This window comes from Bacillus rossius, chromosome 15, assembly GCF_032445375.1.
Source record: "Bacillus rossius redtenbacheri isolate Brsri chromosome 15, Brsri_v3, whole genome shotgun sequence".
Taxonomy (NCBI): domain Eukaryota; kingdom Metazoa; phylum Arthropoda; class Insecta; order Phasmatodea; family Bacillidae; genus Bacillus; species Bacillus rossius.
The window spans coordinates 12,731,071-12,758,567 of record NC_086342.1 but is presented as its reverse complement, the minus strand read 5'-3'; the positions used below and the strand labels follow the sequence as shown (position 1 = coordinate 12,758,567).

Sequence of the window (27,497 nt, the reverse complement as noted above, 5' to 3'; positions counted from 1 at the left end):
TTCCTGGGTGTTGACACTGGCTACTTAGGTCCATCTCCCACGCTAGGTACGAGCGCATTTAAGTTCATAACCTGTTATTTTTAATGCGTTGTTCTTCTAATGGGGGGAGATTACTTTAAAACAACTTCATGGATACAACGCCATTGCTAGTTAACTTTGTATGCGCACATAAACACACGGAAAACAGGTCAATACTGGCTGAAGTCAAATGTTAAATGTTCAAGTCATTGTGGTAAGGGGTAAGGGAGTTGGTGTGTACAATATTTGCCATATTAATGCTTGAATTATAAATTAAAAAAAGACCCCTCACCTCCCATTTCCTATCTGCACAGCCAAACAACTTATGGTCACAATGTAGTCTTTAACATAATTTCTTGCAGATGAGTTGGTATTATGTTTGTTCAGCAAAACTGACTACACGGTGACAACTTTACGATTCTTCCTACAGATTTATTTTCAAGCTATTAAACAAATATACAGCATATTAGCATTTATACAGCTACGATTTTTTTTTCTATTCAATTAGTTGAATTCAATTTCAGTACAGACACTGTCTTCATAGGCTAATACCAGGGACCATCAATAAATAACTCTTATAATGTAAAATAATAATAATGACAATATGAAACAGAACTGAAAGTGTTACCCATTTACGAAGAAGTCTTCGATAATGTCGTGTATATTCTTCGTTGAAAATTCCGTAACTTTACTGTGATTTCTAACAATTTGGTGGCGGGGACAGATCTCAGTTCCGAAACGGTTCAACTATTTTTTTTTTAGAATTATTTTTTTTGTCTTGGGAAGCCTACTGAGTTCCCATGCGCTGTCGTCGTTGCGTTGTCGGAATACCTGTTTTAGTATCATCGTTGGGTTCATCTCTCTGTAGCTGTGTTGACAAAAGTTGCTGTTGGACTGTATTTACTGTTTTTTTTTCTGCAACTGTCTCTTTGTTGTTAGTCCACTGTTTTGATCAGTGCTGTGATGTTTTTTTTCTGACTAGTTCCTTCCAAGGCTGATTTTTGGCTTGTTTTCTGTGTGTGTGTGTTTTTTTTGTGTGTGTTCGTCATCTCTGTAACATAGAATTTTGGACATACCCCATAGCTAGTTCTCGCTACGATTGTAAAGTGCTGCGGAGGTTGTCTGCGGTAACATCAGCGACCGTGGCATCGTTCGGCAAGGTCGGGTTCAAAACACGCTCTGCGGCTACCGGGTGAAGCTTGCTCGTGGCGGTTAGCAGCCGTCATCACGTCCGTGCCGTGGTGGGGGGGGGGGGATATGTCTTCGGGGTTCTCCGAAGGTTGCGTCGCGCTCTGCTATTTGCCGTCGCGACGCCCTGAGGCTTCCTCGTGGCGGGCGGAGGACTCAACGGGTCGTTACCACAACGCCGAAATACCACAACGCCGAAATACCACAACGCCGAACGTACAATAACGTCGAATACCATGACGCCGAATGCCAAATTGACCGCAACGCCGACAGCTAGAAAACTGCTGTGTACCACAACGCCGAAATACAGTAACGCCGAAAAATGTTACTGCGGGGTTGGGGGGCCACAGGAGCAAAATGAAAAACAACTGAATGAATTTGTGTGTGTTTCTTAAATGTATCTTAACGCCGAAATACCACAACCTAACCTAGGCTAACCTAACCTAACCTAACCGTACCTAACCTAACCTTTGTGGCAGTCCTGCAATGACATTTTTCGGCGTTAATGTATTTCGGCGTTGTGGTACACAGCAGTTTTCTAGCTGTAGGCGTTGTAGTCAATTTGGCATTCGGCGTTATGGTTTTCGGCCTTATCGTACGTTCGGCGTTGTGGTATTTCGGCGTTCTGGTGCGTCCCCGGACTCAAATGGGAAGGCCAAACGACGTGTACCCCACAGCGGCAATCTTCTCCTCCTGCTGTTCCCTCGCGTGCAAGCTGCCCGCGCTCCCCTCTGCAGCCGGCGCAGGAAGATCGAGCGAGTAGAACACCCCGGAGGAACTAATTTCCAGACGAGCAGTAAACATCCCAGCTCCCGGTGCACGACTTCAGTGGATGTGTATGCAACCACGGTGCTGCCGTCTGTGGCGGATGACGCGAACCAGAAGTTCACGAAGCCGAAAGGAAAAAAAAAAAGCTTTATAGTACTAACTGTTCGGTGAATTTCGGCAGTATTTTAATTAACAGTGCCGAGGTTTAACACTTCTTCAACTCTATTTTTTTTTATCAGAGCCGTTTCAAAATATAGTTTTAACATTTCGGGCTGCTAATCAAGCGATCCTACAGCAGCTGCTCCGGCAACGAACTCGAGCGGCGGGTGCGGAAACTACGTGTGATTTTCGTCACGAAAAAAAAATTGTGGTTTAAAGCATATTTTTCATGTACATCACGCTCGGCATTATTTTAAAGAATTCTTCGTGAAGTTTCGTGTCCGAGTTTCATATTACAAGTGTATTTGCAACACGATAATCTTTACAAAGATTATATGTTACACATTTCTGGCAAGTACTGAAAGACACGCTGACTTTTTTTTTTGACGGGAGTTGTAATATAAATTGGGATACTAGACTAAAAATTGGAGGGTATCGAAAATAGGATGAATTTCAAACCTAGTATAATATATAAACTGAACTTATTATTTTATAATTGTGCATTTTTATAGGTAGAATAAATGTTTACGCATGCACCATTGTTCACAATATGTATAAAAGCAGGTCACTAAGAGTAATAGGCAAGATTCCTGAACTTCGATTCCGGGTGACTCATATAATTTCAGAGCAGATATTGGACTATGAATCAATCGAAATTAATTTTTGCAGAAAAAAACTATTTTAACCACCTTTTGAAAGTTTTAAAAAATGTAAACGATATGACAGTTGTGAGACGAAATTACTAAGAAAAGTGCGATCAAATAACATTGTTGAGGTATATGGCGAATTCATAAAATAGGGATTACAATTTTTATTTATTTTCGGTTTGGCTTCTCATCATCAGCGAGTTAATTTGATACGAATGCAATAAACATCATAGTCCAAGGATACGAATGCAATCAACATCACAGTCCAAAGATACAAATGCAATCAACATCATGGTCCAAGGATACGAATGCAATCAACATCATGGTCCAAGGTTACGAATGCAATCAACATCATGGTCCAAGGTTACGAATGCAATCAACGTCACAGTCCAAAATACGAATGCAATCAACATCACAGTCCAAGGATACGAATGCAATCAACGTGACAGTCCAAGGATACGAATGCAATCGGCATCACAGTCCAAGGATACTTGGCAAGGGATCGCACAAGAAAAGAACTACATTAAGGAACTGCTTCGGTATTTTTTGAGAATCGAAAGAAACCGGAAAATAAATCGGAGATTCTAACCCAGGTCCAACTCGTTTATTCACTTCGTATAAGACGATGGCGTTGGGGCAATCGCAGAAATACAGGGGAACACGAAGGCTATGCAAATTTAGGTTCGTCCCTTTCCCCGTTCCTCTTCCATTTATGTTAGCCAGGGAGCAAGCCTGCACAGTTCGTTGTAAATTTTTTTGCACGCCGCCTGCCAGCAACCGTTAATACATTTTGTTGGTAACTGCTGAATATTTCTGAGCTAAATGGCGTTCGGAGGTACAGAAAGAGCTCTTTCATAGGGCGCTCTTTTGAGAACAAGGTAATGCCGGATCATAGATTTTTCATACTATCGAACGTCAATAAATTTTAATGGCAATACCATAAATTAAATAAACAGTACAGTGGTATTTTTTTTTTTTTTAAAAAAGGGGGGGTTTGTCTGTTAAGTCGGTTTACGGACGATAATTTTACGTGATAACGTCATAAGAAAACATTGATGAAAAATTGCATGCAAACCACATTAACTTTTCACATCACTCAATAAACAGTTGACAAAACAGTTCACGTGTAGGTTGTGTGCTGCCGCTGTCTCTATTCTACTCGGACGCATCGGCCGATGGAGTGGAAGAGAGATATTTGCGTCACAAACCTCTATATCGCTTGTTCCGCGCTCTCGCTTGCACGCTCGGCTTAGGCGGAACGTGATAATGAATAAAGCTTTTTCGTGCGTGCAGCCGGCGTTCATCGATTTATAAGACGTTATCACGTCAAAAATTGTTATAAGCTGCCCTATAGAAAGAAGAAAAAAATACAAATGAGATTGACTATTTTAGAAGTCTCTGGTATCAAGGAGTAGTTAATTTTTCCTGACCTAACTAAGTATTATTTGCGTCTCAGGCCAAAGCATATACTAGTCGTGCGTTCCTTCACACCTTCCTCACCCCTGCAACCCTTAATTACCGCTCTTTTTCCACACGGGATGCAATAAGAGGATTCTCCATATCTTGCCCCCCTAAAATAAGGGGAATCCTCTTACAGCTTTCTTGGCGGTAAGGGGAGGGTAATTAGAGATGGGAGGGGTGGTTGATGAGGGAAGGGAAGGATTGTGGGAAATGAGGGGAGGGGAAGGGGAAAGGAGGGTATCCTAATCAGCATGTCCTTGTTGTGCCGCCGTGTTAGTGCGCTCCCCCCTACTAACTTCAAAGGTGATACTGTGCATTCCTCAGACGTGTCTCCAATCACGACACAACCAGGCAATCCGGCGCCCGTTGATTTCAGTCACCGCGTGGGGGTCGAACCCACGACTTTTGTCACATGGGTTGCCGAGGAGGACCGCTGCGAGGGAAGGACAAAGGGCGTCAATAAGGCGTGCAGTCTCGCCACTGAAAGTTCTTCGCCAAGACGGGTATTCCAAGAAACAAAAATAACTGTTCAGGTGTTGAATATGCTGCACCCGTACCCTAACAGTGTTCCTAGTGCACGATAGGACACGGCCTGTCCCTTGTTTTGTTTTTTAAGGAACGGATTTCGGTGTCATATCCGTGGTCGATGTGTTGCCCGAATTCCGCGCATGCGCAGAGCTCACTTTTTTGTTGATTTCGTCAAAGATGGCGGACCCGCGTCTGGAGCCATTAACTCGTTTATAGTCATTTATGTGATCTTTGGGGGACGTACCAAGCATGTTTGTGTGCCAAATGAAACTACATGATAGCGAAACTATCCTGGAATACATTCTGTACAATTTAACGTAGATTATGTTAGCACTTTCATACCTTAACGTCTTCTGTCTCTCCTGCTTAAGGTTTTCTTCGCAATGTAATTCGGCTTTAGATTTCGATTGCCTTCCGTGGGATGAAGGTCGGTGAACAGATGCTTTCGTGTCAAATTTTGGGCTCACCAGCCTGGTACCCTAAGTCCTGGACTCAGGCCTTACACCTAATCTGGTGGACTTTGCTTGCCTAACCGAACTTAACGTGGATAGTAGCGAAGAATATTTTATTTATTACAACAGTTTTTTTTTCATGATGTAGTTGATATAGCCTACAATTATTGTTTTTTTTTGCTAGTAATATTTAGTTCCTGAGGAAGGGAGTAGCGTGGTCCGCGAGCCAAACTGATCCAAAAATGACCACTAAACGTATCGCACATTCATTGTTCTTTCGCGTCTTGAGCCAAGAACGCCTCGATCTCACTCACTATGTTGATTGTGTTGTCTTTTCGTCATTAATATATTTTCAGGGATTTTATTGCAAATATATATTACAGTATATCGCTTGCATTTTATGTTTAGTCACAACTTTTGCCACCAAATATTTTCAAAATGTTATCTAACAGCGGTAAAAAAAAAATACACGAAAATTCACAGAAAAAAAAATTCTGTACTTTCACGAAAGATTCCTTTGGAAAACAGTTGCCCAAAAAATTGTTTTTTTAATACTACAAGAAAAATATTGTAACTTTGTACAACACATTGATTAGGGTTATTTTTGTATATATGATATAGCCTACGTTTTTCGTGATAAAACTGGGCATTTCTTGCGAAAATTGGCGCATAATTTTATATTTTAGTTGATTATTAATTCAAAAATAATTTTTAACCAGGGAAAAGGTATTCGCATATTCCATGATTTGAGTTTATTTTGTTTAATTATGTTTATCAATATGAGCAGTTAAAACTGGAAAGCTGTTAAAAATAGCGTTTGGTGATAACCCGAGGATGAAATTTGTGACCAACAATTTTAAAAGAGCGTTAATGATACCTAACAGTGATGATAAGAAAACTAAAATACCAGCATGCAGAGTGAGTCCGGGCTATAAAGACCTCAAAGCACTATGTTCAATATTATGTTTTAAGTTTTGGGATTGAACCAAAAGCGAAAGTAGTGAAAGCCTGAACCCAGGCACTTTCAGAGCATAAACTTGTGTGACGTACAAACAAAAGTCCAACTAGTTGCAACAGACCTTGTTTCCTTTTTTTACTTGAGTCCTGTTCGCGTGCATTTCCCACATTCGAACGCTCGTTAGGTGCGGTGTAAATGTATGACTTTTACAGCAGTGGCTGTTTATAGCAATGGTAATGACCGCGTAATTGGCTCGTTCTTCAGACCGAGAGAGGTATTCCCCGACCGCTGCTGAATTAGTTAGGTGGGCAACGTCCCTGTGCCACTATCGTCCTTGGTATTTTACTATGTTATTAAACATGATAACTTAAAAAAAAAACACACACCGTGAGATGCAGTGAGAAAACATCCTCTGTTTCTTAGCCATTGTTTCCATGTACTGACAATTATATATTAAATGGTTGGACACTTTTTTTTTTTTACGTGTTACATCTTAGCTCTCGTTATACGGCGTTTTGTAGGAGTGATTTCGTGAATGTAACGGAAATGTGTAAGCACGGTGCTGCCATCCGTGGCGGATGGCGCGAATTAAAGTTCACAAAGCCAAAGAGAAACTTTATATGAGTTATAACATTAAACTCAGTATTTTAATAAAATCCCTTTCGATAATCAAGACCAAAACTATGGTTTGGTAAGTTTTTTTAAGTTTTTTTTTTCACTTTCTTTGGAGCCGTTTGATTATATAATTTAAACATTTAGCTCTGCAAATAATTTTTTCAATAGTAGACGTTGCTGCTCCGCCAACGAATTCTAGCGGCGGGTGTGGAAACTACGTATGATTCGCGTCAAGAAATGCAGTTGGAAAACAGAACTTGCGTATATTTATCACGCTCGGCATTATTTTTAAAAAGGATGTATTTGAAGAGTATTTCATTTTTTTTTTTGCCTACAGTCTTTTTCTCGGCTACACCCTCACGTTTTTGGTAAAGGTGGGCGGGTGGGGGGAGGAGGGAGGACTTGGAAATCCCAATCTGCCTGTTGCGGGTTGCGTCATTCGGTAGACGGGCCAGCGATAACAAGACTGCAAACCCGTACTCGGTCGCGAAGAGGCATGGGAAAAAAGAAGCAGGTGCAAACACGTGTTTCCTGTGCAAAAGTCTAAGGCTTGATTTATAAACCCACGCAAGAACGCTAGAACGCAAAAAAAAAAAATTGCAAAACGTTTCGGCAACCACATTATTAGAGACATGCAAAATTCGCGGATTCATTTCGCGATAGGCTAGCATCAAAACAACTATACCTTCGTGCCGCTTCTGCGATTGGCCCACATTTTATCCGGGGAACTGTGAGCCAATGGGAAACACTAAACCAAGAAAGTGCCGAATTACGGACAGCCTAGTTGAGACGTCTCACGCGTCAGTAGCCAATGGACAGGTGTCATTTCCGCGAGTATTTAAAGGACAGTGGAGTCTATCCTAGAGGTCAATGAATCCGCGAATTTTCCAGGTCTCTACACATTATAACAGAGTACCGGTTTACAAACGACGCAAGGCGCAGTAACGCAAAGCAAGTATTGTTCAACTTACAACTTTCTTGCGTTTTGGACTGCGTTTCCGGTGGCCTTTATTTGGAGAGAAGTGTTCCGAAAATTTTTGGAGACGCAGACGTTATGTACATAGAAACTATTTTGTTCTTTTTGTTAAGTACGTCATGTTTACCCTTATTAAACTTTCGTACTGTGAAAGAATATAACACTTTAAAATCAAAATATTGAAATTTTCTTTTGTTTTCATGATATATTTAATTTATGAAAAGAAGCCTGGGGTAGAAATTTGTTATCTACCGTTTTAAATTTTTAATCTTTATGGTTTATAATGTATTACCACTTGCGTGCACAAACGACTGTGGCATTCTTGTGTTGATGTGTTGCTGTGTAGATTGTAAACCCGGCCTACACGTCCAAAATTTTGTTTTGATAGAACAAGTGTTTTTATTGGGTAGGTGTGAAAATTATTTTTGTTCTACATCGCGTGGTCACATGCGTGCCAGATCTGAGATTTTGCCTTATTACACATTGAATTAAATTTTCTAAATGGTACAAAAATATCAATAATAAATAAAAAAGTTTGTAAACAACTGTATGACGAAAAAATAGTGTTCTCAATAAGACTCGGTTCGAATTCTTACCCGAGAATTTATACTTTATGTCTTCCCAGTACCTCCAATAGTTTTAAGTTAACTGTAAATCGTTCCCTGAATATCTTTCCAGTATTAACTGCGCACATAATAAGCATAATAACAACACAATAATTTAAAATTATTGAATATTCGATTATATTTTCCATGGTTTAATAAATTTACAATATCCTTCTTGTAGTATTACAAACTATTTCTGGGCAAATTTTTTTCCAAAATAATTTTTTTTTGTAAAAGTACAGAATTTTTTTTCTGGTTATCGAACGTCGTTACAGTTATAACGTACTTTGTCTACCGAAGATAAAGTCACATACTGTGTAATGTTATTTAAAACAGTTTTTAATAAGCTGCTGTACGGAAAGAAAATAAAATTACACGTGAGCGTTTAAGTTTTAAAAAAGTCTCTGATATCATAGAAAAAGCATTGAGAGAACTTCAAACGCGTGTAGCTTCAGCGGTGCGACCTGGCGGTGAAGTTCAACAAATCTCGAATAAAGGTTTCGCTCGATGCCGGATTACCGTATGGGCCTAACCGAAGAATGCTGGGTTACAGAGCGTCGACTGTAATCAGAGATGGAACAACATTCACGGCCATGGGTACTCTGAGGAACAAGCCCTTCTTTTTTTTTCCTCGTGGAGTTCGTTTTTTCGGGGAAGCCATCAAAAACCTGAAATCAGGTCGACGGATCAGGATTCGAAACCCAATTCATCCCCAAATGCGAGTCCATCGAGTTGGAGACAGTGTGTTAGCGAAGGATTACAAACAAACCGAATATTTTTGTTACATTCTTGAGTTCATTTAGTCACAGAGTTCTTCGTTGGCCGCGTTCTACAACGTAAACGAGAAAGAGAAGAGAACCAACAAAGTAACGAACTAAGGGATGTTTATGAGAACTATGGATTAAATGCTGAAGCTTGAATTCACGCAATTTTAGGAAACGGTTTTCTTCTTTTGGGTGGTTGTATCCGTACAGAGGCATTAATTTAACTATTATTTTATATTTTATTATTAGATATTTCGTGCACGTACGAGGCATTCAACTGGCGTGCACTATTTTCACCCATATTGTGACCATACGAGTTTTAATAATAATTTTATAGTTGATTATCCAAGTTGCGGGCACGCTGCCCTTGTACAGCGAACAATTCTCAGTGCCAACCTTTAAACTTATGTATCTAAAAACTTCTGCGAGAACACCCATTTTTAGTAGTTTTTTTTTTCTGCAAATCGTTCACATTAACAACGAAATCGAAAACGAAATGTTTCTTACATAAGCTGTTAAAATGACTCTTTACGCTGCACTATTTATCTTGCGCATAGAGGCGATTGGGTAGTTGATTCGCGCTCTGTTGTTCGCCTTTATTGCTCGGGCCTCGGAAGCAACACAAAATAAAGCACAATAGAACTCCAGTTGGCTTTCGTCCACTTGTAGTAGGGTTTTTTTTTTCCCCCGCAAGAAACTCATTTCCCCGGCTGCGCGGGCTTTATTGCGTTAAGGCCCGTGCTGGTTGCTTGTGTGTCTTGTGTCTCTGTAGTTCGCGGAGGAGACTCTTAGCAACGCCCGGTTGTGTTTAGACCGGTCCTCCTGCCTGTAGCTTAGTTCACTCACTTTTCGCAACTCTGCTTCTGTAACGACGGCGGGAGCAAATTCGCTTTATAAAGAGAGACTCACTTCACTCGTTGGTAATCATAAAATTTGGTAGTCACATTGGCACATTCAACTGCCATTATCTTACCAAATCGGACAATATAACTTTCCCCATAACTATGTAAAAACTACGAGAATATGTGATAAAAGTACGTACACTAAAAGTAATATGGCTGAATCTTCGGTACAGCCGATGGAGACGCCAGAAAACATAAAAGAATCGAAATTGTAGATTAGGTATCACAAAATAAGATATTTCTAGTGAAATCACTTATTACTATTTATTATAATTTAGTCACACTGTACCTCCATATGAAGTCTGTTCCACTTGAAGGTTGATTTGCAATTATGACAAGGCATATATTTTTTGTATTTTGTTATGGTTGGTTACAAAATACAAGATAACGAGAATGTTGTTGGAAACAACAGTTTTAAAGTGAAATCATAATAAAGAATAAATTTTCTGAGTGGAAATTATCGAAAAGTAGGTACTTACCAGCCTTTTAAAGTAATTAATTATGCCTAAGAGGTATTTGTTTGTTATAAGGGCTCACGATTTAGTGTGTTATTATTTTTTAATCAATTCTTTTTTTAAGGTATTTATATTTATACATGAGACTTTTATTAATATTTACATAATAGTACATATATGGTTAAAGCATGAGTTGGCCAAGCAATAGTTTTTCATACAGTAGGTATAATTATTTTATATTATCTTTAGTTTGCGGTAATGATTGGCTTGGTGGATTGAGTAAATTTTGTCAACATATATAAATTAAATGCAAATAAGGGTTATTTAAGGTTATGATTAAACTGTGCAGAGTATTATGTATGTTGCACATTGTCACAAATCAATTACCTGTACACGCCATCGCTTTTAAAGTTCCCCGTTTTAATAATAAAGTATCTGATTTATTTAATAGCACATTTGCATCTTTGTGCGTTCAGCTTTTGCTTGAAAGTGAATGTTGATGATTGCATGAAGTGCTTTAATTTTCTTGAGTTAAGAGATAGTAAGATTTTAAGAAAAACACCAACAATGCTAACTGGTCTTTACACCTTTTTTTAATGTGGTATTACTACTTTGCCCAAGCTTCCCTTTGCTTGAATTTATGCGAAGGTCGAATGCAAGGTAGTATACACTATTTCGTAACAGGCTATAAGCTATAAAATGGCAAAATTCCTAGTTTATTGCTCATATAAGGTAGGTTATGTGTATATATGTATGTATTTAAGACTTTAAAATCTTCTAGAAGACTATAAATAAGGCCAAAATCGAATATGAATCACTTGTAAAATAATCAATTACTCGAAAATATAGCATAAACACAATGAAAAACTTGGAGTTTTTTTTCGTGTTTTGAATTACTATCGAAATCATTGTTATGGCAGATTATGATTAATATCCTGCCAACAATTGTCGTTGTGTTGATAGTTTGATGTTAATAACTTCGCTTCCGAATGTTACTACCGGCAAAAAATTTACAATTTTATTTTGTGTCCACATTCAGATGATGTAGAGTTACACCCGGCTACGAACGTAAAACTCAGACAAGAGTCTAAAGCGAAGTAATGTGATTAGTCATTCCATAAATTGCAAGCTGAGTCTGATATTAAAATAAAAATTGGGCAAGGAATGGCTTGGCCATAATTTTGAATTTGTTGTTGTTGTTGTTGTTGTTGTTTTATTAATTACATACGCACCATTAAAGAAATTACTATAAAGAAATATTTCGGTAATCTTACTAAAGACGTAAAGCTTTATGCATCACCTACTGCGTAAAATTAGACTATAAATGTCTATTAAATCACATTTTAGCGTTTAGACAAAAAATAATAATTAGCAGATAACGTGAACGATATATGACGCAAAGATTAACAACAAAATGTAACATGAAATGCTTTTATAAGGAAATATTTACAAAAATACGTGCAAAAATTATAATAAATATGGATGTGAAAATGTAATTTTTCTACATTTTTGGTGAATTAAAGTCTTAAGAACGTCTAATTTCTCTTCTGTTTTTTTTTTAATTTCACAATCTTGACTATATTAAACAAAAAACGCGGAAACAAAGCTTTTTTTTAATTAGGTACTACCAAAATCTCCTGTCAAATATTGACTGTTAATTTTGGTTGCGAATGTGGGCTGTGAAGGCATAGAAACAAGCCTTTTCTAGCACAAGCGTGGGAAAACAACATGGGGCAAACACCACCAGGGGTGCAGATGTCTAGGATCCAACCCACGATCTCCGGAACTAATTACGCCAACACCCACGCGAATAACGTTTTATTTTAGTCTATAGTGTTCATTCTGTAGAATTTTTTTTTCCGCGAATTACTCTCAAGAAAATTGTTTTGGTTTTCACAGTAAACGCTTTTGCTGTTTTATTTTTTATTTAATAATTTTAATGGAAAAAGTTAAAGAAGATTAAAATCACAAAGATAGCTAGTAGGGAAAGAATGCACGAATTTATTATATCAGCCAAGGTATTTTTTAATTTAAAACCACTCTTTGCTTAATGCGTTTGCGGATTCACTTACGACGATTGTGTGCAGGGTGCAATGGAACTCGAGGCAAGAGGAGGTCTGAATACCTACTGAATATCTATAAAAATTTAATGAAATACGTTGAAGCATTTAAATCAACCTTTAAATGATAATTTTGTTTATAGTTAACTTTATTTTTATTTCCTCGTAGACTAGTTGTCACAACAAAAAGTGTGAAACGAACACGTACCCGTATGAAGATGGCCGCCTAGTCATGTGTTAATGAAGCGAGATAGTAAGTGCGACGCTCGCTGTAGCTTCCAACGCGGTATCGCCTCTAAGTGTAAGGCTGTGTGTGAACTGGCGCGCAGTCTTTACGTCATGCGTAGGGCACGTCTGAGCAGTAACCATAACATCATATGGCAGGGAAATTAAGATGAAGTTACAACACAAGTCGCTTGAGTGCTTTCAAAATTTTTTTCCGGATGCATCATGCTTAAACTTAACTCTTAAAACACACGTTTTTAGTCATTTTCACTCTTCTTAAAAAATTGGTTGTCTGTAAAGTCGGTTAATGGACGATAGTTTAACGTGACAACGTCATAAAAAAACATTGATGAAATGATTGCATACTTTTATGAATAAAATTGAATCATTTTTATTTTAATTATAAACGAATAAATACTTGAAATTATACTAGTAAACACATTTTTAAAATGCAAGAATAATTAACCTTTATTGCCGAAATTGTTGTTGTAATAAGCAATGAAAACCACATTAACTTTTCACTTCACTTTATAAACAGTCGACGAAACAGTTCACGTGTAGATGACTTGTAATTAATTTTAAAAACTGGCGTTCAGCTATAAAGTTTAAATATAATTATGAACAAGTTTTCATATAAATAAACTGTAATCAAATATCTAACATAACCTATTATTACTGCACTCGCCGACAGATGCTACTTTTTTTTAAATAATAATAGAATAAATACTTTAAATTATACTAGTAATCAGATTCATTTTCTTACGTACATTTGACGTATAAATTATTTCATATTACACATTTATAAACAAAGTTTTAAGTTTTCACTTCTGTCGGTGCGGCGCAAGCGTACAATGAGCGTAACGGGATACAACGTAACGGAACGAAGTGCGTAACGGGACACTTTTTCGTGCGTGCAGCCGGCGTTCATCGATTTATTAGACGTTGTCACGTCAAAAAATAAATTTAAAATTAAATGCTGAAACAAAACTACGCATCTATCCTCAGATAATTTTAAATGGCTCTCCATAAACAGATACCATTCTAATATATTGAGCAATTTTAGAATCTTGTGTTTTTTTTTTTTTCTGAAGCTCTGCACACTTTATGTGCGACCAGGTAGGCGGGCCCCTTAAGTTTTAGTGTTGAGTTTACGCAGTTTGAGGCATGTTTAATTATTCCCTTGCAATTGTTTCTTGAAATGACTTCAGCCTGAAGGCCATCAGGAATTCCTTTTGTGAGACTCCTTTTAATGGCCTTTTCAAAGTACTTGGCACTTGAGGTAATAAACTCATTTACTATCCGGACAGAATAATGCGAAATTGTTTAATGGTCTGCTCATTACATATTGATTTAGAATAAAAATGCCTGTAAAGTTGGTACGTAATATTAACCAACGATCGTTAACAACGTTTCCGATTTCATATATTACCTTTCTATATAAATTGTCCAGCTTAATTTTTTCTCAATCTTCACTTGAGTTATTATTGAATAAAATAAGGTTTTTTTTTTCTTCAAATAGTTAAAAGTTCTGGATGTGATTTTGAAAAAATAAAGTAGCGTGTACTTAGAAGTTATAATTCTACGGCATTACTAAAATTTTAATCTGAAACTTTTTAAAACACATATTAAATCGCTAATTTAATTTATGTACATTTTTTTTTTGCTTTAACGACAGAAATTAGTCTGTAAATACTTCCTACAAACAAAATCTAACCTTATTGCGCTGATTCAACATTTAAGATTTAACATAAAACATTTATTATTAATTTTTATTTAATTTTTAATGGCTTCGATAATACGTATGCTTACAATTGTTGTCACTCTACAACATTATTAACGCTGCACTATCGCAATATTTTAATGCTAACTGAGGGTTGATATTCCAGGATTCTAACGTATTTTTAAGTTGTCATTATTTATTTTATGACCATAAAATATAAAATAATGTATTACGGATACCTGTAATATTATAAAGTTTTATTTTTTTCTCGTTCACCCGCGGTGTAATTTTTGCGATGTTCACGAAATCAATACACACGGATTGGATCACGCGGGTTCCGCCATCTTTTCGAGATTTCTGAGACCTCCGACAGATGTCGGCACCGTGGTTAACGCATCTCCGTTCATTAGACTTACGTTCCATTTACGAAATCGCTCTAGCCGAATGCCATTCGCCGAGAGATAAAATGTTTACACATCAAAAGAGTAGCGCGTATTTTCAGTTTTTTTTCTTCCCAGAGACAACTGCTTCCTCGCGGGTTCGAACCCCCCCCCCCCCCCCCCACTCCGGAAAATCGTTCACTTGGTTCCCCGCCCTGCTTCCGACATTTTACAGTTGCATGTTTGCAACTCAAAAGGGCGCGGGTTCGAGTCTAAATTAAACTGAACTCAATAATATCTCGCGAGCTCCGTGTCTTTTTTTCTTTAAACCCAAGTTATTTACGTCATAAATAGATTAGATGGTCGGCATCCAGTCGTGCGGGACTCTCCGATTGGCTCGCGGTCGGACCACGTGGCCTGCAAGTGTTGCGATGACAGTAAACCTTGCGTCACACCCTGTATTGAAGCTGTCTGAACAAGTAACACGTATATGAGACCTCCGCGCGCCACTGTCATTTTTGATGTGTAACTCGAAAATCAGGTCCAAAGCCGAGTTTTAGTATATATTTTTTTTCTCAAGTGTTTTTCGCTTTTATCGGAGCCACTTCATTGTGTATTTTTTAATTTCGCTTTGCAAATGGAACGATTCGACAGTCGGCAGCGAATTCTAGCGGCGGGTGCGAAAACTACGTGTGATTCCCGTCAAAAAAATTTTTAGTTCAAAACACAATTTGCGTATATATAGAATGCTAGGCATTATTTTGAAGACTTCTACGTTAAATTTCGTGTCAGAGTTTCTTATTATAAGTGTATGTGCGACGTGAGAACACGTGGAATTACTCCTACCAAATGCCGTATACCGAGAGCTAAAATGTTTAAACATTTTTTAAAAAATGTACATATGATTCATCCCTAATAGTACACTAAACCTGAATAACTGGGTGCACAATGTCTACGAGCGTGGGAAAGATAAGGGCCACAATAACACGCACATATATATTTAATTTTCGCCTTTATGACATAGCACTATCTAGAATAGGGTCTAGTCGTTTCGTTGGTAACACCCGGATTTTGGTACTTTCAGCTGCAACTTTTTAATTTCATAGCGTATTATTAAAGATTCCAGCATTCTCCTTGATTTTTACAACTACTTCTACACCAATTAATATTTTTACTGCACGTTTAGGAATGAAACTAGCTTACAAATTATTCAGGGATCTTCATAAAAGTTTGAATATCTGAGCAAATAAAAAATACTGAGTTTACTTGCTTAAAAAACGAACTTACTAGAACCTTCTTCGACTATCAAGACAACAGTCAAAAAAAAATTAATTCCTTAGCAAACGCTTTCTTCTTCCGTACACGTGCATATTTATCCTGTTTATAACATTACTCAGATATTTGAACTGGGATTATGGATCTGTGCATACGTACGGAAGTCCGGTTGTCTGCAACTACGAACACTTGGACAAATATAAAAGTGAAGGAAAAAAAAGGGGGGGGGGGGGCAGTTCACCCCAGACGCCAAGTTAGATGGAGTGCAAGATGAACCGATAAATTTGAAAATCAAAATAATTGTCAAATATACGGCGAGTATAAAAATAATCATACTATGTCTACTAAGTGACTCAAAACAATACGGTCTGTGTTTACGTATGTCCTAATTACCCAATTTTATATGTATTTATAATTAACATTACTATTTGTTTGATCGTGAATATGTATAGGATTTAGGCAATACAACAGTGAAAGTTAGTTTAGTTTCTGTAATTTATCAAAAAAATTCAATATTGTGATTTAAAAATGCAACAGAATTAAAAATATGAGATTTTTATCTTTCGTGTTGCCATCTAACCTTGACAATTATGTTATTTCTTTAAATACATAGTAACTTACGTGAAATACAATTGAACACTGGTAAGTACGCGTGATATGAAAAAAAAATGTCATTCTAAATTTTGCATACGACGTACTACGATGCAAAACTAATTATGTCTGGTACGTTTATTGCTGTTGAGAAACGGGAATGGCGGTGCTAATCACAAATACTGACCCGGGAGAAGGAAACCCTTGCCCACTATGAGTAAATTTTCTTTTAAATGAGGTGCATTCTCCGTTGTAAACTCCTCGAATTTACTGTAATTTCCTGCACCGTATTACTCCGCGCACAGGTCGGTCTGTAATGGTCTCGCAGTAGACGAAACACAAAGTCTAGACGTAATAACAATGCTAAAGACGTGACAACCGCAACCTAATCCTGTTCATAAGACTTAATTATTTCCTGTAAAAATTTTCTTTTAAAGTATCTAGGATATTAAGCTTAACCTTTATCACATGGCATTTCTCCCTTCACGACCAATAACCAAATAATGAAACACATTGAGAACATTCCAGATAATTATCCTGCAATTAAATACAAAAAAAGTCAAAATATGCCATATTTTAGGACTTGGCATTAGTTAAAAAAAATTGGCACCATAAAAAACTTTTATTAAAAAAATTACCTAACATCCCCCAAATTCAAGTTCTAGATTAGTCCTGGTTAAAATTTATTATTAGATGTCTCATAGCTCAGTGTTACCGAGAAAGTTTTATAGGCCAGTAAATTACGGTTTTTAATAAAAAAAACATTTATAATTGTAGTAATCGAGTTATAGGCATTTTTTTTCGAAAGTTTTTAAATGCCCGCCCTGCACAAAATTACAATTTAGCCGGGACTTAAGTATTTTTATAACTATAAACAACCCTTATATTGGTAATATTTCAAAATAATATAACCATACTATACTTTTAAGGAAAAAAAATAATCGGGTGATTATAAAAAAATTACTTTGCTAGCTACTTGGCTAGTTACCTAAAAGTATGTCTAATTAAAGAAAATATATAACTATTTAGCAAAGTAATATATTTTACAGTGAAGTAGTGAAAATTACTTGATTTAATATTTTTGCTGAATAACTCATGAAAAGAAATTTTGTTTCTCATAAATAAAGCATGTTTGATTTAATTTTGTATTGTTGTCAATGTTGGTGCTTTTTAATTGCGCAGTAAAAACATGTTAGACCCATTATATAATAGTTTGCTGCAGGGTGGAGATTAAAAAACCTTTTTTTTAAATATGCCTATAACTCGAATAGTACTACACTTGCTGATTAATTGGCCCATCAACTTAAATCGGCTTTGGCGTGTGTTAATGGGACACGCTGCATAACGTAATAAGTTATGGGTCGAATCCCAAATTTCTCGAATCCGAATTTTGGATTGGAATCTCAGAGAGTACCTCGAATACACCTCTCGAATCCGACTGGGTGCACCATGTCTACTAGCGCGGGAGAGTTAAGGTCCACAATGACACGCACATCACTTTAATTTTCGCCTTTATGACATGGCGCTATCTAAAATAGGGTCTAGTCGTTTCGAATCCGACTCTAGATGTCAATGATCAAAAATAAAATAATGTACAGTAAATGAAAAAAAAAGTAATAACTAACGTGTTAATTCTTTCTTCCCTTTAAACGGTTGTCTCACAAACTGAGTTTCCAAAACCATTACATGTTGTAATTTTTTTATATATATAATTACATTTTAAAAGTACAATATCTTGGGGTAATGGTAACAGGACGGGTATGGAAAGTAAAAAAAAAAAATCATTGGTCTAAAAAAAAACTTCGAAGGTTAACACTGTTGAATTTTTTTTTTAATTTTTACTTTGTTTCCCTTTAATTTTTTTCTTCGAATATTTTTTTTCCCGCGAGCACTAAGGATTTGACGGTATTTGAGGATTGGACCGGCCCCGTCCTTTAATCTTAATTTTCACAGGCGGAGAAGCAGCTATCGGTGTCCGGCAGCCGCGTGTGTGCGGGCACTTGCAGGGGGAAAGGGATCAGGATTCCTCGCCGCCGGAGGGGTGGGGGATGTAAAGGGTGTAAGGGGAAGACGGGAAGGGGAGGGGGTGGTTTGTGGGAGACACTGGAACTTCCAGGTTCCAGGCTGCGGTCTCCAGACCGACCCTTCTACGCGGGCCGCGGTCCTCCGACGACGCCCTGGGAGGAAGACACCGCGGAAGGGCAAACACTGGACCCCTAGTCCCCCTCCCCCCCCCACCCCCAGTGACGACGACGACGCGCACAGGAGTAAGTTCCGCGAACTGTAATCCGATGAGGTGGCTCCTCCGCGATGATTTAAGCACAGTTCGGCTCCCGGGGTATCACGTGCCCACTGCTGCGGTAGTGGTGGGAAGGGTAAAGTTCCGTTCTCACGTACACTGCGAATATTCCCATGTAAATGGAACGTAAACATTCACGTGAAATTTTGCAGGTGCGAGGGCTATTCGTAAGGTAAGGTCCGTTTCGGTCATCAAAAAATGATAATAATAAATAAACTCGTGACAGTTTTAGTTCACTACAGACCTGCTTCACTTAAAAGCCATTTGGTTAGAAAACATTTTTTTCCGTGAAGCTGCGCCAGTTTCTTTTTTTTAACATACCTTTGCGCAGAAGTTCGCCGCCTGGAAATGGGACGGACGCCTTTGCCGTAGGCATCGTGTACTTAGAATAAGGAATGCTTGTTGCCTAAGTAGAGGCGCTTAGTAAACATCATCCGGAAAACGGAAAAAAGTAAACTTTTGCAGCGTTGCGAAATGTGCTTGGAACTGAATTGCGATTGTGTGAAAATGTGAAGTAGGTCTGTAGTAAACTAAAACTGTCAACAAAAACTGTTTCTCACGAGTTTGTTTCTTTCAATAACCTAACGGAGCTTACTATTGAATACCCTTCGTATTTGTAGATTTGAACATTTACAAGAAATCAACTGTATTACTACAAAATGCTGTTCGCAGGAACACTGGATTAGGATATTTACCTGGGCATTTATGCTTTGTGCTCTCCCAGTACCTTCAATAGTCAGTTTATTCGTAAAAACGTTTCCTGAAGAGTTTTCCAGTGTTAACTGCACACATAATAGCATGCTACAACAAAATGCAGTCAGATTGTTGAATATTTTATTATATTTTCCTTGGTTTTAAAAAAAATATGTTTGAATGAAACATCAATTAAATATAAAATTACGCGATAATATTCATAAGAAAGACTCAGTATTTATCGAAAAACGTTTTTCGTATATGAAAAAATAACCATAGCCATGCGTCGTATTAGTTACAATATATTTCTTGTAGTATTACAAACAAATTCTTGGCAACTAGTTTCCCAAGAGGATTCTTTTTTAAAAGTACAAATTTAAATACTTCAGTTTTTCATTTGCAAGCCCGGCTCCAGCGCCCAGATTCTCGTATAAATTCTCTTTCCTTCAACACTTTCGTGCATTACGGCAATTCTGGACTAGCGAATTCACCATATTATTCAAAAGACAATAATTTTTTTACAGAAATTGTGCCAAAGAAAAATTGATGAAGTGCAATGACATTCAAAAAAGTTGTAATAAGCTGCTCTAATCAAATAAAAAATACCACGAATCCTAATTATTAAAAAAATTACTTCCTGATGTCTTGTTGCGTCCGTCAAAAAACGCCCAAATCCACCAATCCTGACCAAAAAACGAAATGTGCTGAACCGTAAAATTCCGGGTTAGAGAATACTGACTATTTTGAAACTGTGCCATTGACAAAGATACTTTCGTTTCAAACACTGTAACACTGTAGTGACACGTAGCTTTCCATGTTTTACTAGCGTTGTAAGATTATGTAAGTGTTTTTGGTAGATTTCTGGTAAAGCCTAATTATTGTAGCCGTTAATGTTTATAAATATATCACATTTTTTACGGACACAATAACTGCCGTAATTTTGCAAAAAAAAATCTCTTCCAAACTAATACATTAAATTTGGTAATGGTAAATATCGGTCGAGTTCTTTAAATTGGCAAAATCCGACTAAATGGAAATAAGGGGAGATTTTTAAAACTATAAAATAGCTATAACTCCCATAATATGACGAATATCGCATCCGTTAGAACGTTTTATAACTTATAAGAGTAATACCAAAAATATTTTTTTCTAAATAAAATTTTTACACGACCAACCATGACTGAAAGGGGTGGGAAAACAAAAAGGTTGGAAAACAAAAAAAATCATAACTCCCTTAGTTATGTTTGTAAACCTTATAAATAATTTCTAAAACTTTTGCCTGAAACAATTTTTGATACAACGCGCCATTTCTGCAAAGGGTGGAAAAAGTACTAAAGGAAAAAGTGCATAACTACCTCGGTAGGCATATCATAAAATCAATTGATTGTTTGTGAATCTTATAATTTTTATCTAAAACTTCGTTCTTTACAATTTTTTATAATACAAACCAATCCTGCAAGGGGTTGAAATAAACAGGAGTAGAGATTTAAAAATAAATCATAATTTCCATACCATGTACGCTATTAACTCCGTTCTTATTTATTGTGAAACGCTAAATAACATGTCTGAAAAAATATTTTATACGAATTTTCATTACTGCAAGGAATGGAAAAACCAAGGGTTGAAATAATTTAAAAAACTTTTGTACCATGTAAACTACCGAATCCGTTCTTACATATTTAAAACTTTCTAAAAAATGTTTAAAACGTTTTCCTTAAATATATATTGTTGCAGCTAACCATTGCTGCAAGGGTGAAATTAAAAAAAAATGTTGAAAATAAACATTAGAAACATTTTAGTAGGTATACTATCAAATCCGTTAAAAATTATCGTAACAATTCTGAACATTTTCTAAAACGAAGAACATTCATATGGAAGGAGTTGGGAAAAGGGTTTTTAAAGTGAGTTCGCGTCTATATGTAAATATTCTGTAAATAAGTGCAGTATAAGATGTCGGGGTGCGCTGTTATTAGTCACAGTAAGCTTTCGGAAATCTCAACTTCTCGTCGTGCATACGGAAACTGTGAGATTTGAGCGGTGACCGTAACATTATATGGTATATAAATGAGGATGAATGTGTGTAATGCAAGTTCCTTAATTGATTTAAAGAATCTCTACCTGAAGTTTCATGGCTAAAGATTATTCTGAAAACATTTGTTTAAGGCATGAAACACCCGGTACTGATTCTTGAAAGCACTCAAGTGGCCTTTCGTTACACCTTTATCTTAATTTCCCTGCAGTGTAATGTTATGATTTCCGCTCAGATTTCATAGTTGCCCCGCGCACGAGAGTCCACAGCACAGCGCTTAGAGGAGGTACCGCGACGAGCGTCGCATTTTTATTTATCTGGGACTATTTTTTTTTTAATTTTTAAATTCTAAATTTCATTCAGCTAATTTTATCACCGCCATTAACTTTCTGGATTTCCGTAGCTGGAAAATACATATTTAATTACATCTATAATTCATTTTTCGATGTTTTTTTTTATGAAAATCACCAATGAGCGAAAACAAAACAAAAAAGGAGTCTTAAACTGTACCTTAAGGGTGCCTATCCCCACAACGATGAATGCGCATTCTCCCCTCACCCCTTAAGTCAACAATCGTTCCTCCCTCCCAATATAAACAAACAGATTCTTAACTACGATTTTGAATTTTGATAGTGTCTAGCCATGTGGTCCGGGGTCAAAGCCCAAAAAAATTTTTGAACGTTAGTTTATCAAAATCTTTTTTTTAATGCACTAATATTACACTTAAACGTTAAGCGGAATATTGTACTTAAGTGGCAGTTAATGTCAACTCATGAATATATGAAGATTTTGTGTTTGTTTATTTTTTCTTAACACCCGTGCCCCGGGTGTTTGAAATTCCCGCCCGAAATGTCCCCAGGGGCGTAGGAACCGGAAGGGGGGGGGGGGACAGGAGGGACGTGTCCCCCTGAACTTTTTGGGTGGAGGGGACTGTCCCCCCCCCCTTCCCCCAACTTTCTAGACCATGATATTTTTATTTTATAATATTATTCTGCCCAACTTTATTTGTAATTTCTTCACTCATCAAATTTTATCTTAAGGAAGCAATAATAATTTTAACATCGATGTATCCAATGGTTGGATACAAAAACTGCTTAAAAAGCGATATTTTGCACTTTTAAAATCAAAATTTTCCGGTGGAGGACCCCCGGACCCCCCGTCTTAGTAAGAGGGGAATGGGTTTACATGACATCAAAATCATTATTTGTCCGCCCCAAACTTTATGAACACAGCTACGCCAATGAATGTCCCCCAGTGCTGCGACTCGCGCCCGTAGGAAGCGGACCCTCACCTTGACGGGGATGCAGATGAGGATGAGCAGCAGGTCGGCGCACGCCAGGCTCACGAGGAACACGTTGGTGGTGCTCTTCATGCGGCGGTAGCGGCCGATGGTGAAGATGATGAGCGAGTTGCCCACGATGCCCAGCGCCATGGTGAGGCCGTACACCACCAGCGCCGGCAGCAGCTCCGGCCAGTTGAACGTCTGCAGCGACTCCTCGTAGTCGTACTCGTACTCGTAGTCGTCGTCGTAGCCCGCCGTGGAGTTGTCGCCGGGCGAGCTGGAGTTGCCCGGCCACGGCGGGGCGGCGGTCGCCATTGTCGGCCGCGAGACCTCGGTACGTACCCTAGCGCGAAGGAGACATCGGCAGAAGAGACCGCTACCGCTACCTGGGGGCTAACCTTTAAACCACGTCGTTATCTCACGGGACAGTAATCGGCAGAAGAGATCGCTAACTTAAACCACGTCGTTATCTCACGGGACAGTTATCTGCAGAAGAGACAGCTACCGCTACCGGTGGGCTAACCTTTAAACCACTTCGTTATCTCACGGGACAGTTATCTGCAGAAGAGACCGCTACCGCTACTGGTGGGCTAACCTTTAAATCACGTCGTTATCTCACGGGACAGTTATCGGCAGGAGACCGCAACCGGCAGGCTAACCTTGAAACCACATCGTTATCTCTCGGGACAATTATCGGCAGAAGAGGCCGCTACCCGTGGGCTAACCTTGAAATCACGTCGTTATCTCACGTGACAGTTATCGGCAGAAGAGATCGCTAACTTAAACCACGTCGTTCTCTGACGGGACAGTTATCGGCAGAAGAGACCGCTACCGCTACCGGCGGGCTAACTTAAACCACGTCGTTATCTGACGGGACAGTTACCGGCAGAAGAGACCGTTACTGGCAAGCCAACTTAAACCACGTTGTTATCTCACGGGACAGTTCATTAGCAGGGTCATTTGACGTTGGTTAGTCCGGGAAGAGATTGCAGCGACGTGGGCGCTCTCCCGCGGGGCACCGCGTGCTGGACCAATGATGCTGGACGGGATGTAACCCCCCTCCTCCTTGTCCTCCTCTGCTCTGTACCGGCGACCGTCCCGTCTCCCGGTCCGGGATGCACTGAAGGGGTTCCCGCGCGCGCAACTGGTTGGGCTCTTCTCGCCGACGCGACGCCCTCTCCTCTCCCCCCTCCCAACTCTCTTTCCCGTAACGCCCCTCCCGCCGACGCGTCGTCCACTTCCCCCACCTCTCTCCCCACCACCGTACAAACGTGGACCGCGCACGATTGCGCTGTGAGGATTGGCAGTGGTCTCGGGAAATCATGCATTTCGCCAGCGATGCGCTTACGTCTCCGTCAGTGACGGACCAGTCTTCGAATTATTATTTTTAAATTTTTTTATTAACTATCTACCAGGTAAATGAATTATCCGAAATTTTGAGGGTAAAAAAATAAAAATAAATAAATAACAGCTCCACAAAATGTTATTTTTAACGTATTGTTCTGACGCCTTGGAAATTATGGAATCATGGAATACGTATCGTGGGGTGAGTAGTACTACAAATTGGTAACTACAAATATGTCGTTTTGAGAAAGAAAAAAAACATAATTGAAATTAAAAAAAAATATTTTCAGAGAATGTGATTTTTGTTAACAATTTTTTTAAAATTATAATTTGTAGTGTATTGTGGACCTAGCCTATTGTGATTTGTCTGTGCATATAATGTAATTTTGATAACTTTGTACTTACCTATTTGTTGTTCTCACACCAGATATAGATATAAATATACATAATATTTCCAGATTTATTTTTCTACATAGTGTGCTAAGAGGAGGGGAGGGGGGTATGGATTGTTTCCTTCGCCTCCTCCATAGGTCCGTCAGTGATTCCCATTAGTTGGACAAGCGAGTGTGAAAGGCGGAAAGGAGGTGGTAGACGCGCTAGCCCAGCACTTAAGGGGCCCGCCTACCTGGGCACACATACTGTGTGCAGAGCTTCAGGAAAAACAACGCGATTTCAAAACTACTCGAGATATCCGAGTGGGGCCTATTTACGAATAGCATTTAAGAGTTCGCTGAGGGCCGAAAAGTACTTTTAATTTCGGATTAAGTTTTTAAACTGTATTTTTAGAAGCGTTAAAATGCCTAAAACGCGTGTTTTCAGAGTAATTTTTAGGCATAAAACAATCAGTACAGATTCTTGAAAGCACTTAAGGGGCTTGCATAACACCTTTATCTTCATTTCTCCGCCATATAATGTTACGGTCACAGGTCAAATTTCACAGTTATCCTGTGACGACGAGACGAATGCGCGCCAGTTCAGAGACTTGCGCTTAGAGGCTATACCGCGCTGGAAGCACCAGCGAGAGCCGCGCTTATCATCCCGCCTCACTAACACACATACACCCCTGACGAGGCGGGCCCCTTAATGTTCGGTTCCTTTCGGATGCAGAATAATTTCTATGGCTTTTATTTTTTCGCTTAACATCTTCAGAAATCTACAAGAATAAGAGCCCAAAAAATTAGTTGAAAATAAAAATTACTTTGGAGAAAACCCTATTAAAACATATAGAGATAACATTTTTGAATAATATTTGTTTTAAAACTTATTAAAATTAGTTGTATTCACATTTGCTAGAAAAATATATATTTGTATTAGTTAATTCCTTTGTATTAGCTTAGATATATCAATCAACACAGCATGTATTTAAATAACAATTAATTGTGTAAGTAGAGCATGGGTAACACGTTTGTACGTGCGTCGCAAATATATCGAAATTCCTGGTCGATATCTGGTCGGTAACGACACAATCGGGGTGTCGTATCGAGAGACCGGATATCTCGATTTGCCGGAAAGTTTTGGGGAAGCCTTCTTTTCACAGACGAGAGAGCAAAACGAACGCTCGTGCATCTTCGGTTTTTTTTGTTCATTGCAAATAAATATGGCGGTGTTGATAAAATTATACTAATGGTCAATTAGGTTAGGTTAGCTACATTATAAATACTTTAAAACGTTGTGGACTGTTGATTTGGTTAGGGTATCTACATTAAAGATACGGGGAAAAAAGCATGAATTCGGGTTTTGGCTCTCTCGTCTGTGAAAAGAAGGCTTCCCAAAGTTTTGCATGCCTCGCGCGCCGCAACCGGGCGACTGCAGCGAAGCTGTATCCGCGCCGGGGGTACTCGCCCCTTTGCTCGTAAAGTGCCACAGTGTGTGGTGTTGAGTGCGCGCCCACTCTTTATTCGCCCCGACTCAACCCTGCAGCGGGGCTCCTGCTGTTCCGTCGGGAGTAGAGCGATCACAGCCTCTGCCACGTAACTTGTCTCAAATGGAACAGCTGAATACGGGCCGATGGTCCGCGGATGTATTTCTGCCGCTGCTGTTGCGCGGTTGTCGGTGTTCGTTAAACGAACAGGATATCGTTACCACAACGCCGAAATACTACAACGCCGAACGTACAATAACGCCGAATGCCAAATTGACCGCAACGCCGACAGCTAGAAAACTGCTGTGTACCACAACGCCGAAATACAGTAACGCCGAAAAATGTTGCTGCGGGGAGGGGGGGCCACAGGAGCAAAATGAAAAACAACTGAATGAATTTGTGTGCTAACCTTACCTAACCTAACCCTTGTGGCAGTCCTGCAATGACATTTTTCGGCGTTAATGTATTTCGGCGCTGTGGTACACAGCAGTTTTCTAGCTGTCGGCGTTGTAGTCAATTTGGCATTCGGCGTTATGGTTTTCGGCCTTAAGGAACGTTCAGTGTTGTGGTATTTCGGCGTTGTGGTATTTCGGCGTTGTGGTATTTCGGCGTTGTGGTATTTCGGCGTTGTGGTATTTCGGCGTTGTGGTGCGTCCCCAAACGAACATCGCGTGACGCGACAGTAGTTGTGGAATAGCTGCCACTGGTCGTCTATTGAAATGATATAGTCATATGAACAGATTACGGAAGCTTTTTAATATTTCGTTGTTTACGTAGGTAACATCATTGCTTTACGTGAAGACTTTTTTTTTTTCGAACGATTATTTTCATGGGATGTAATAAAAATGGCCGTAGAATACATTTTGTTTGCCTAGATACCAGACAAACTACTTTTTTTTTTACCTACCCGAAATGTAAGTAAACTGGATTACAGAATTAAAAATATCTCAACTATGAAAATCAATGCTACTGGTTACTTTCTTAAAATAAAATGATTATCTCATAAAATTCTATCAAACTTTTTTGAGCTGTGAATCTCTCAAATATTTCAATAATTGTACGAACAAAATTGAAAATACATAAATTCATCTTATATACGTCTGTTTTCCTGAAATATTGTATTCCAAATAATTAATTTAAATCTCCTTTAAGGCAAACAAACAAAATGTTAAAAATAGCTTATCATAGCGGATATATATTTTTCATTTAATTTAACTGTCATTATTTAAATGTTTTTTCAAG

General features: G+C 38.5%; 1 protein-coding gene across 2 annotated transcripts in view; it reads right to left on the bottom strand.

The window, feature by feature from the left end:
- Positions 1-24,220, bottom strand: part of LOC134539298 (QRFP-like peptide receptor) — a 210,227-nt gene extending 186,007 nt beyond the window's left edge. For both annotated transcript variants that reach the window (XM_063381204.1, XM_063381205.1), the window contains exon 1: positions 23,060-24,220. In XM_063381204.1, the coding sequence (XP_063237274.1) occupies positions 23,060-23,365 (306 nt within the window). In that variant the 5' untranslated portion in view covers positions 23,366-24,220. The remainder of the gene's footprint in view (positions 1-23,059) is intronic.
- Positions 24,221-27,497: the final 3,277 nt, after the last annotated feature.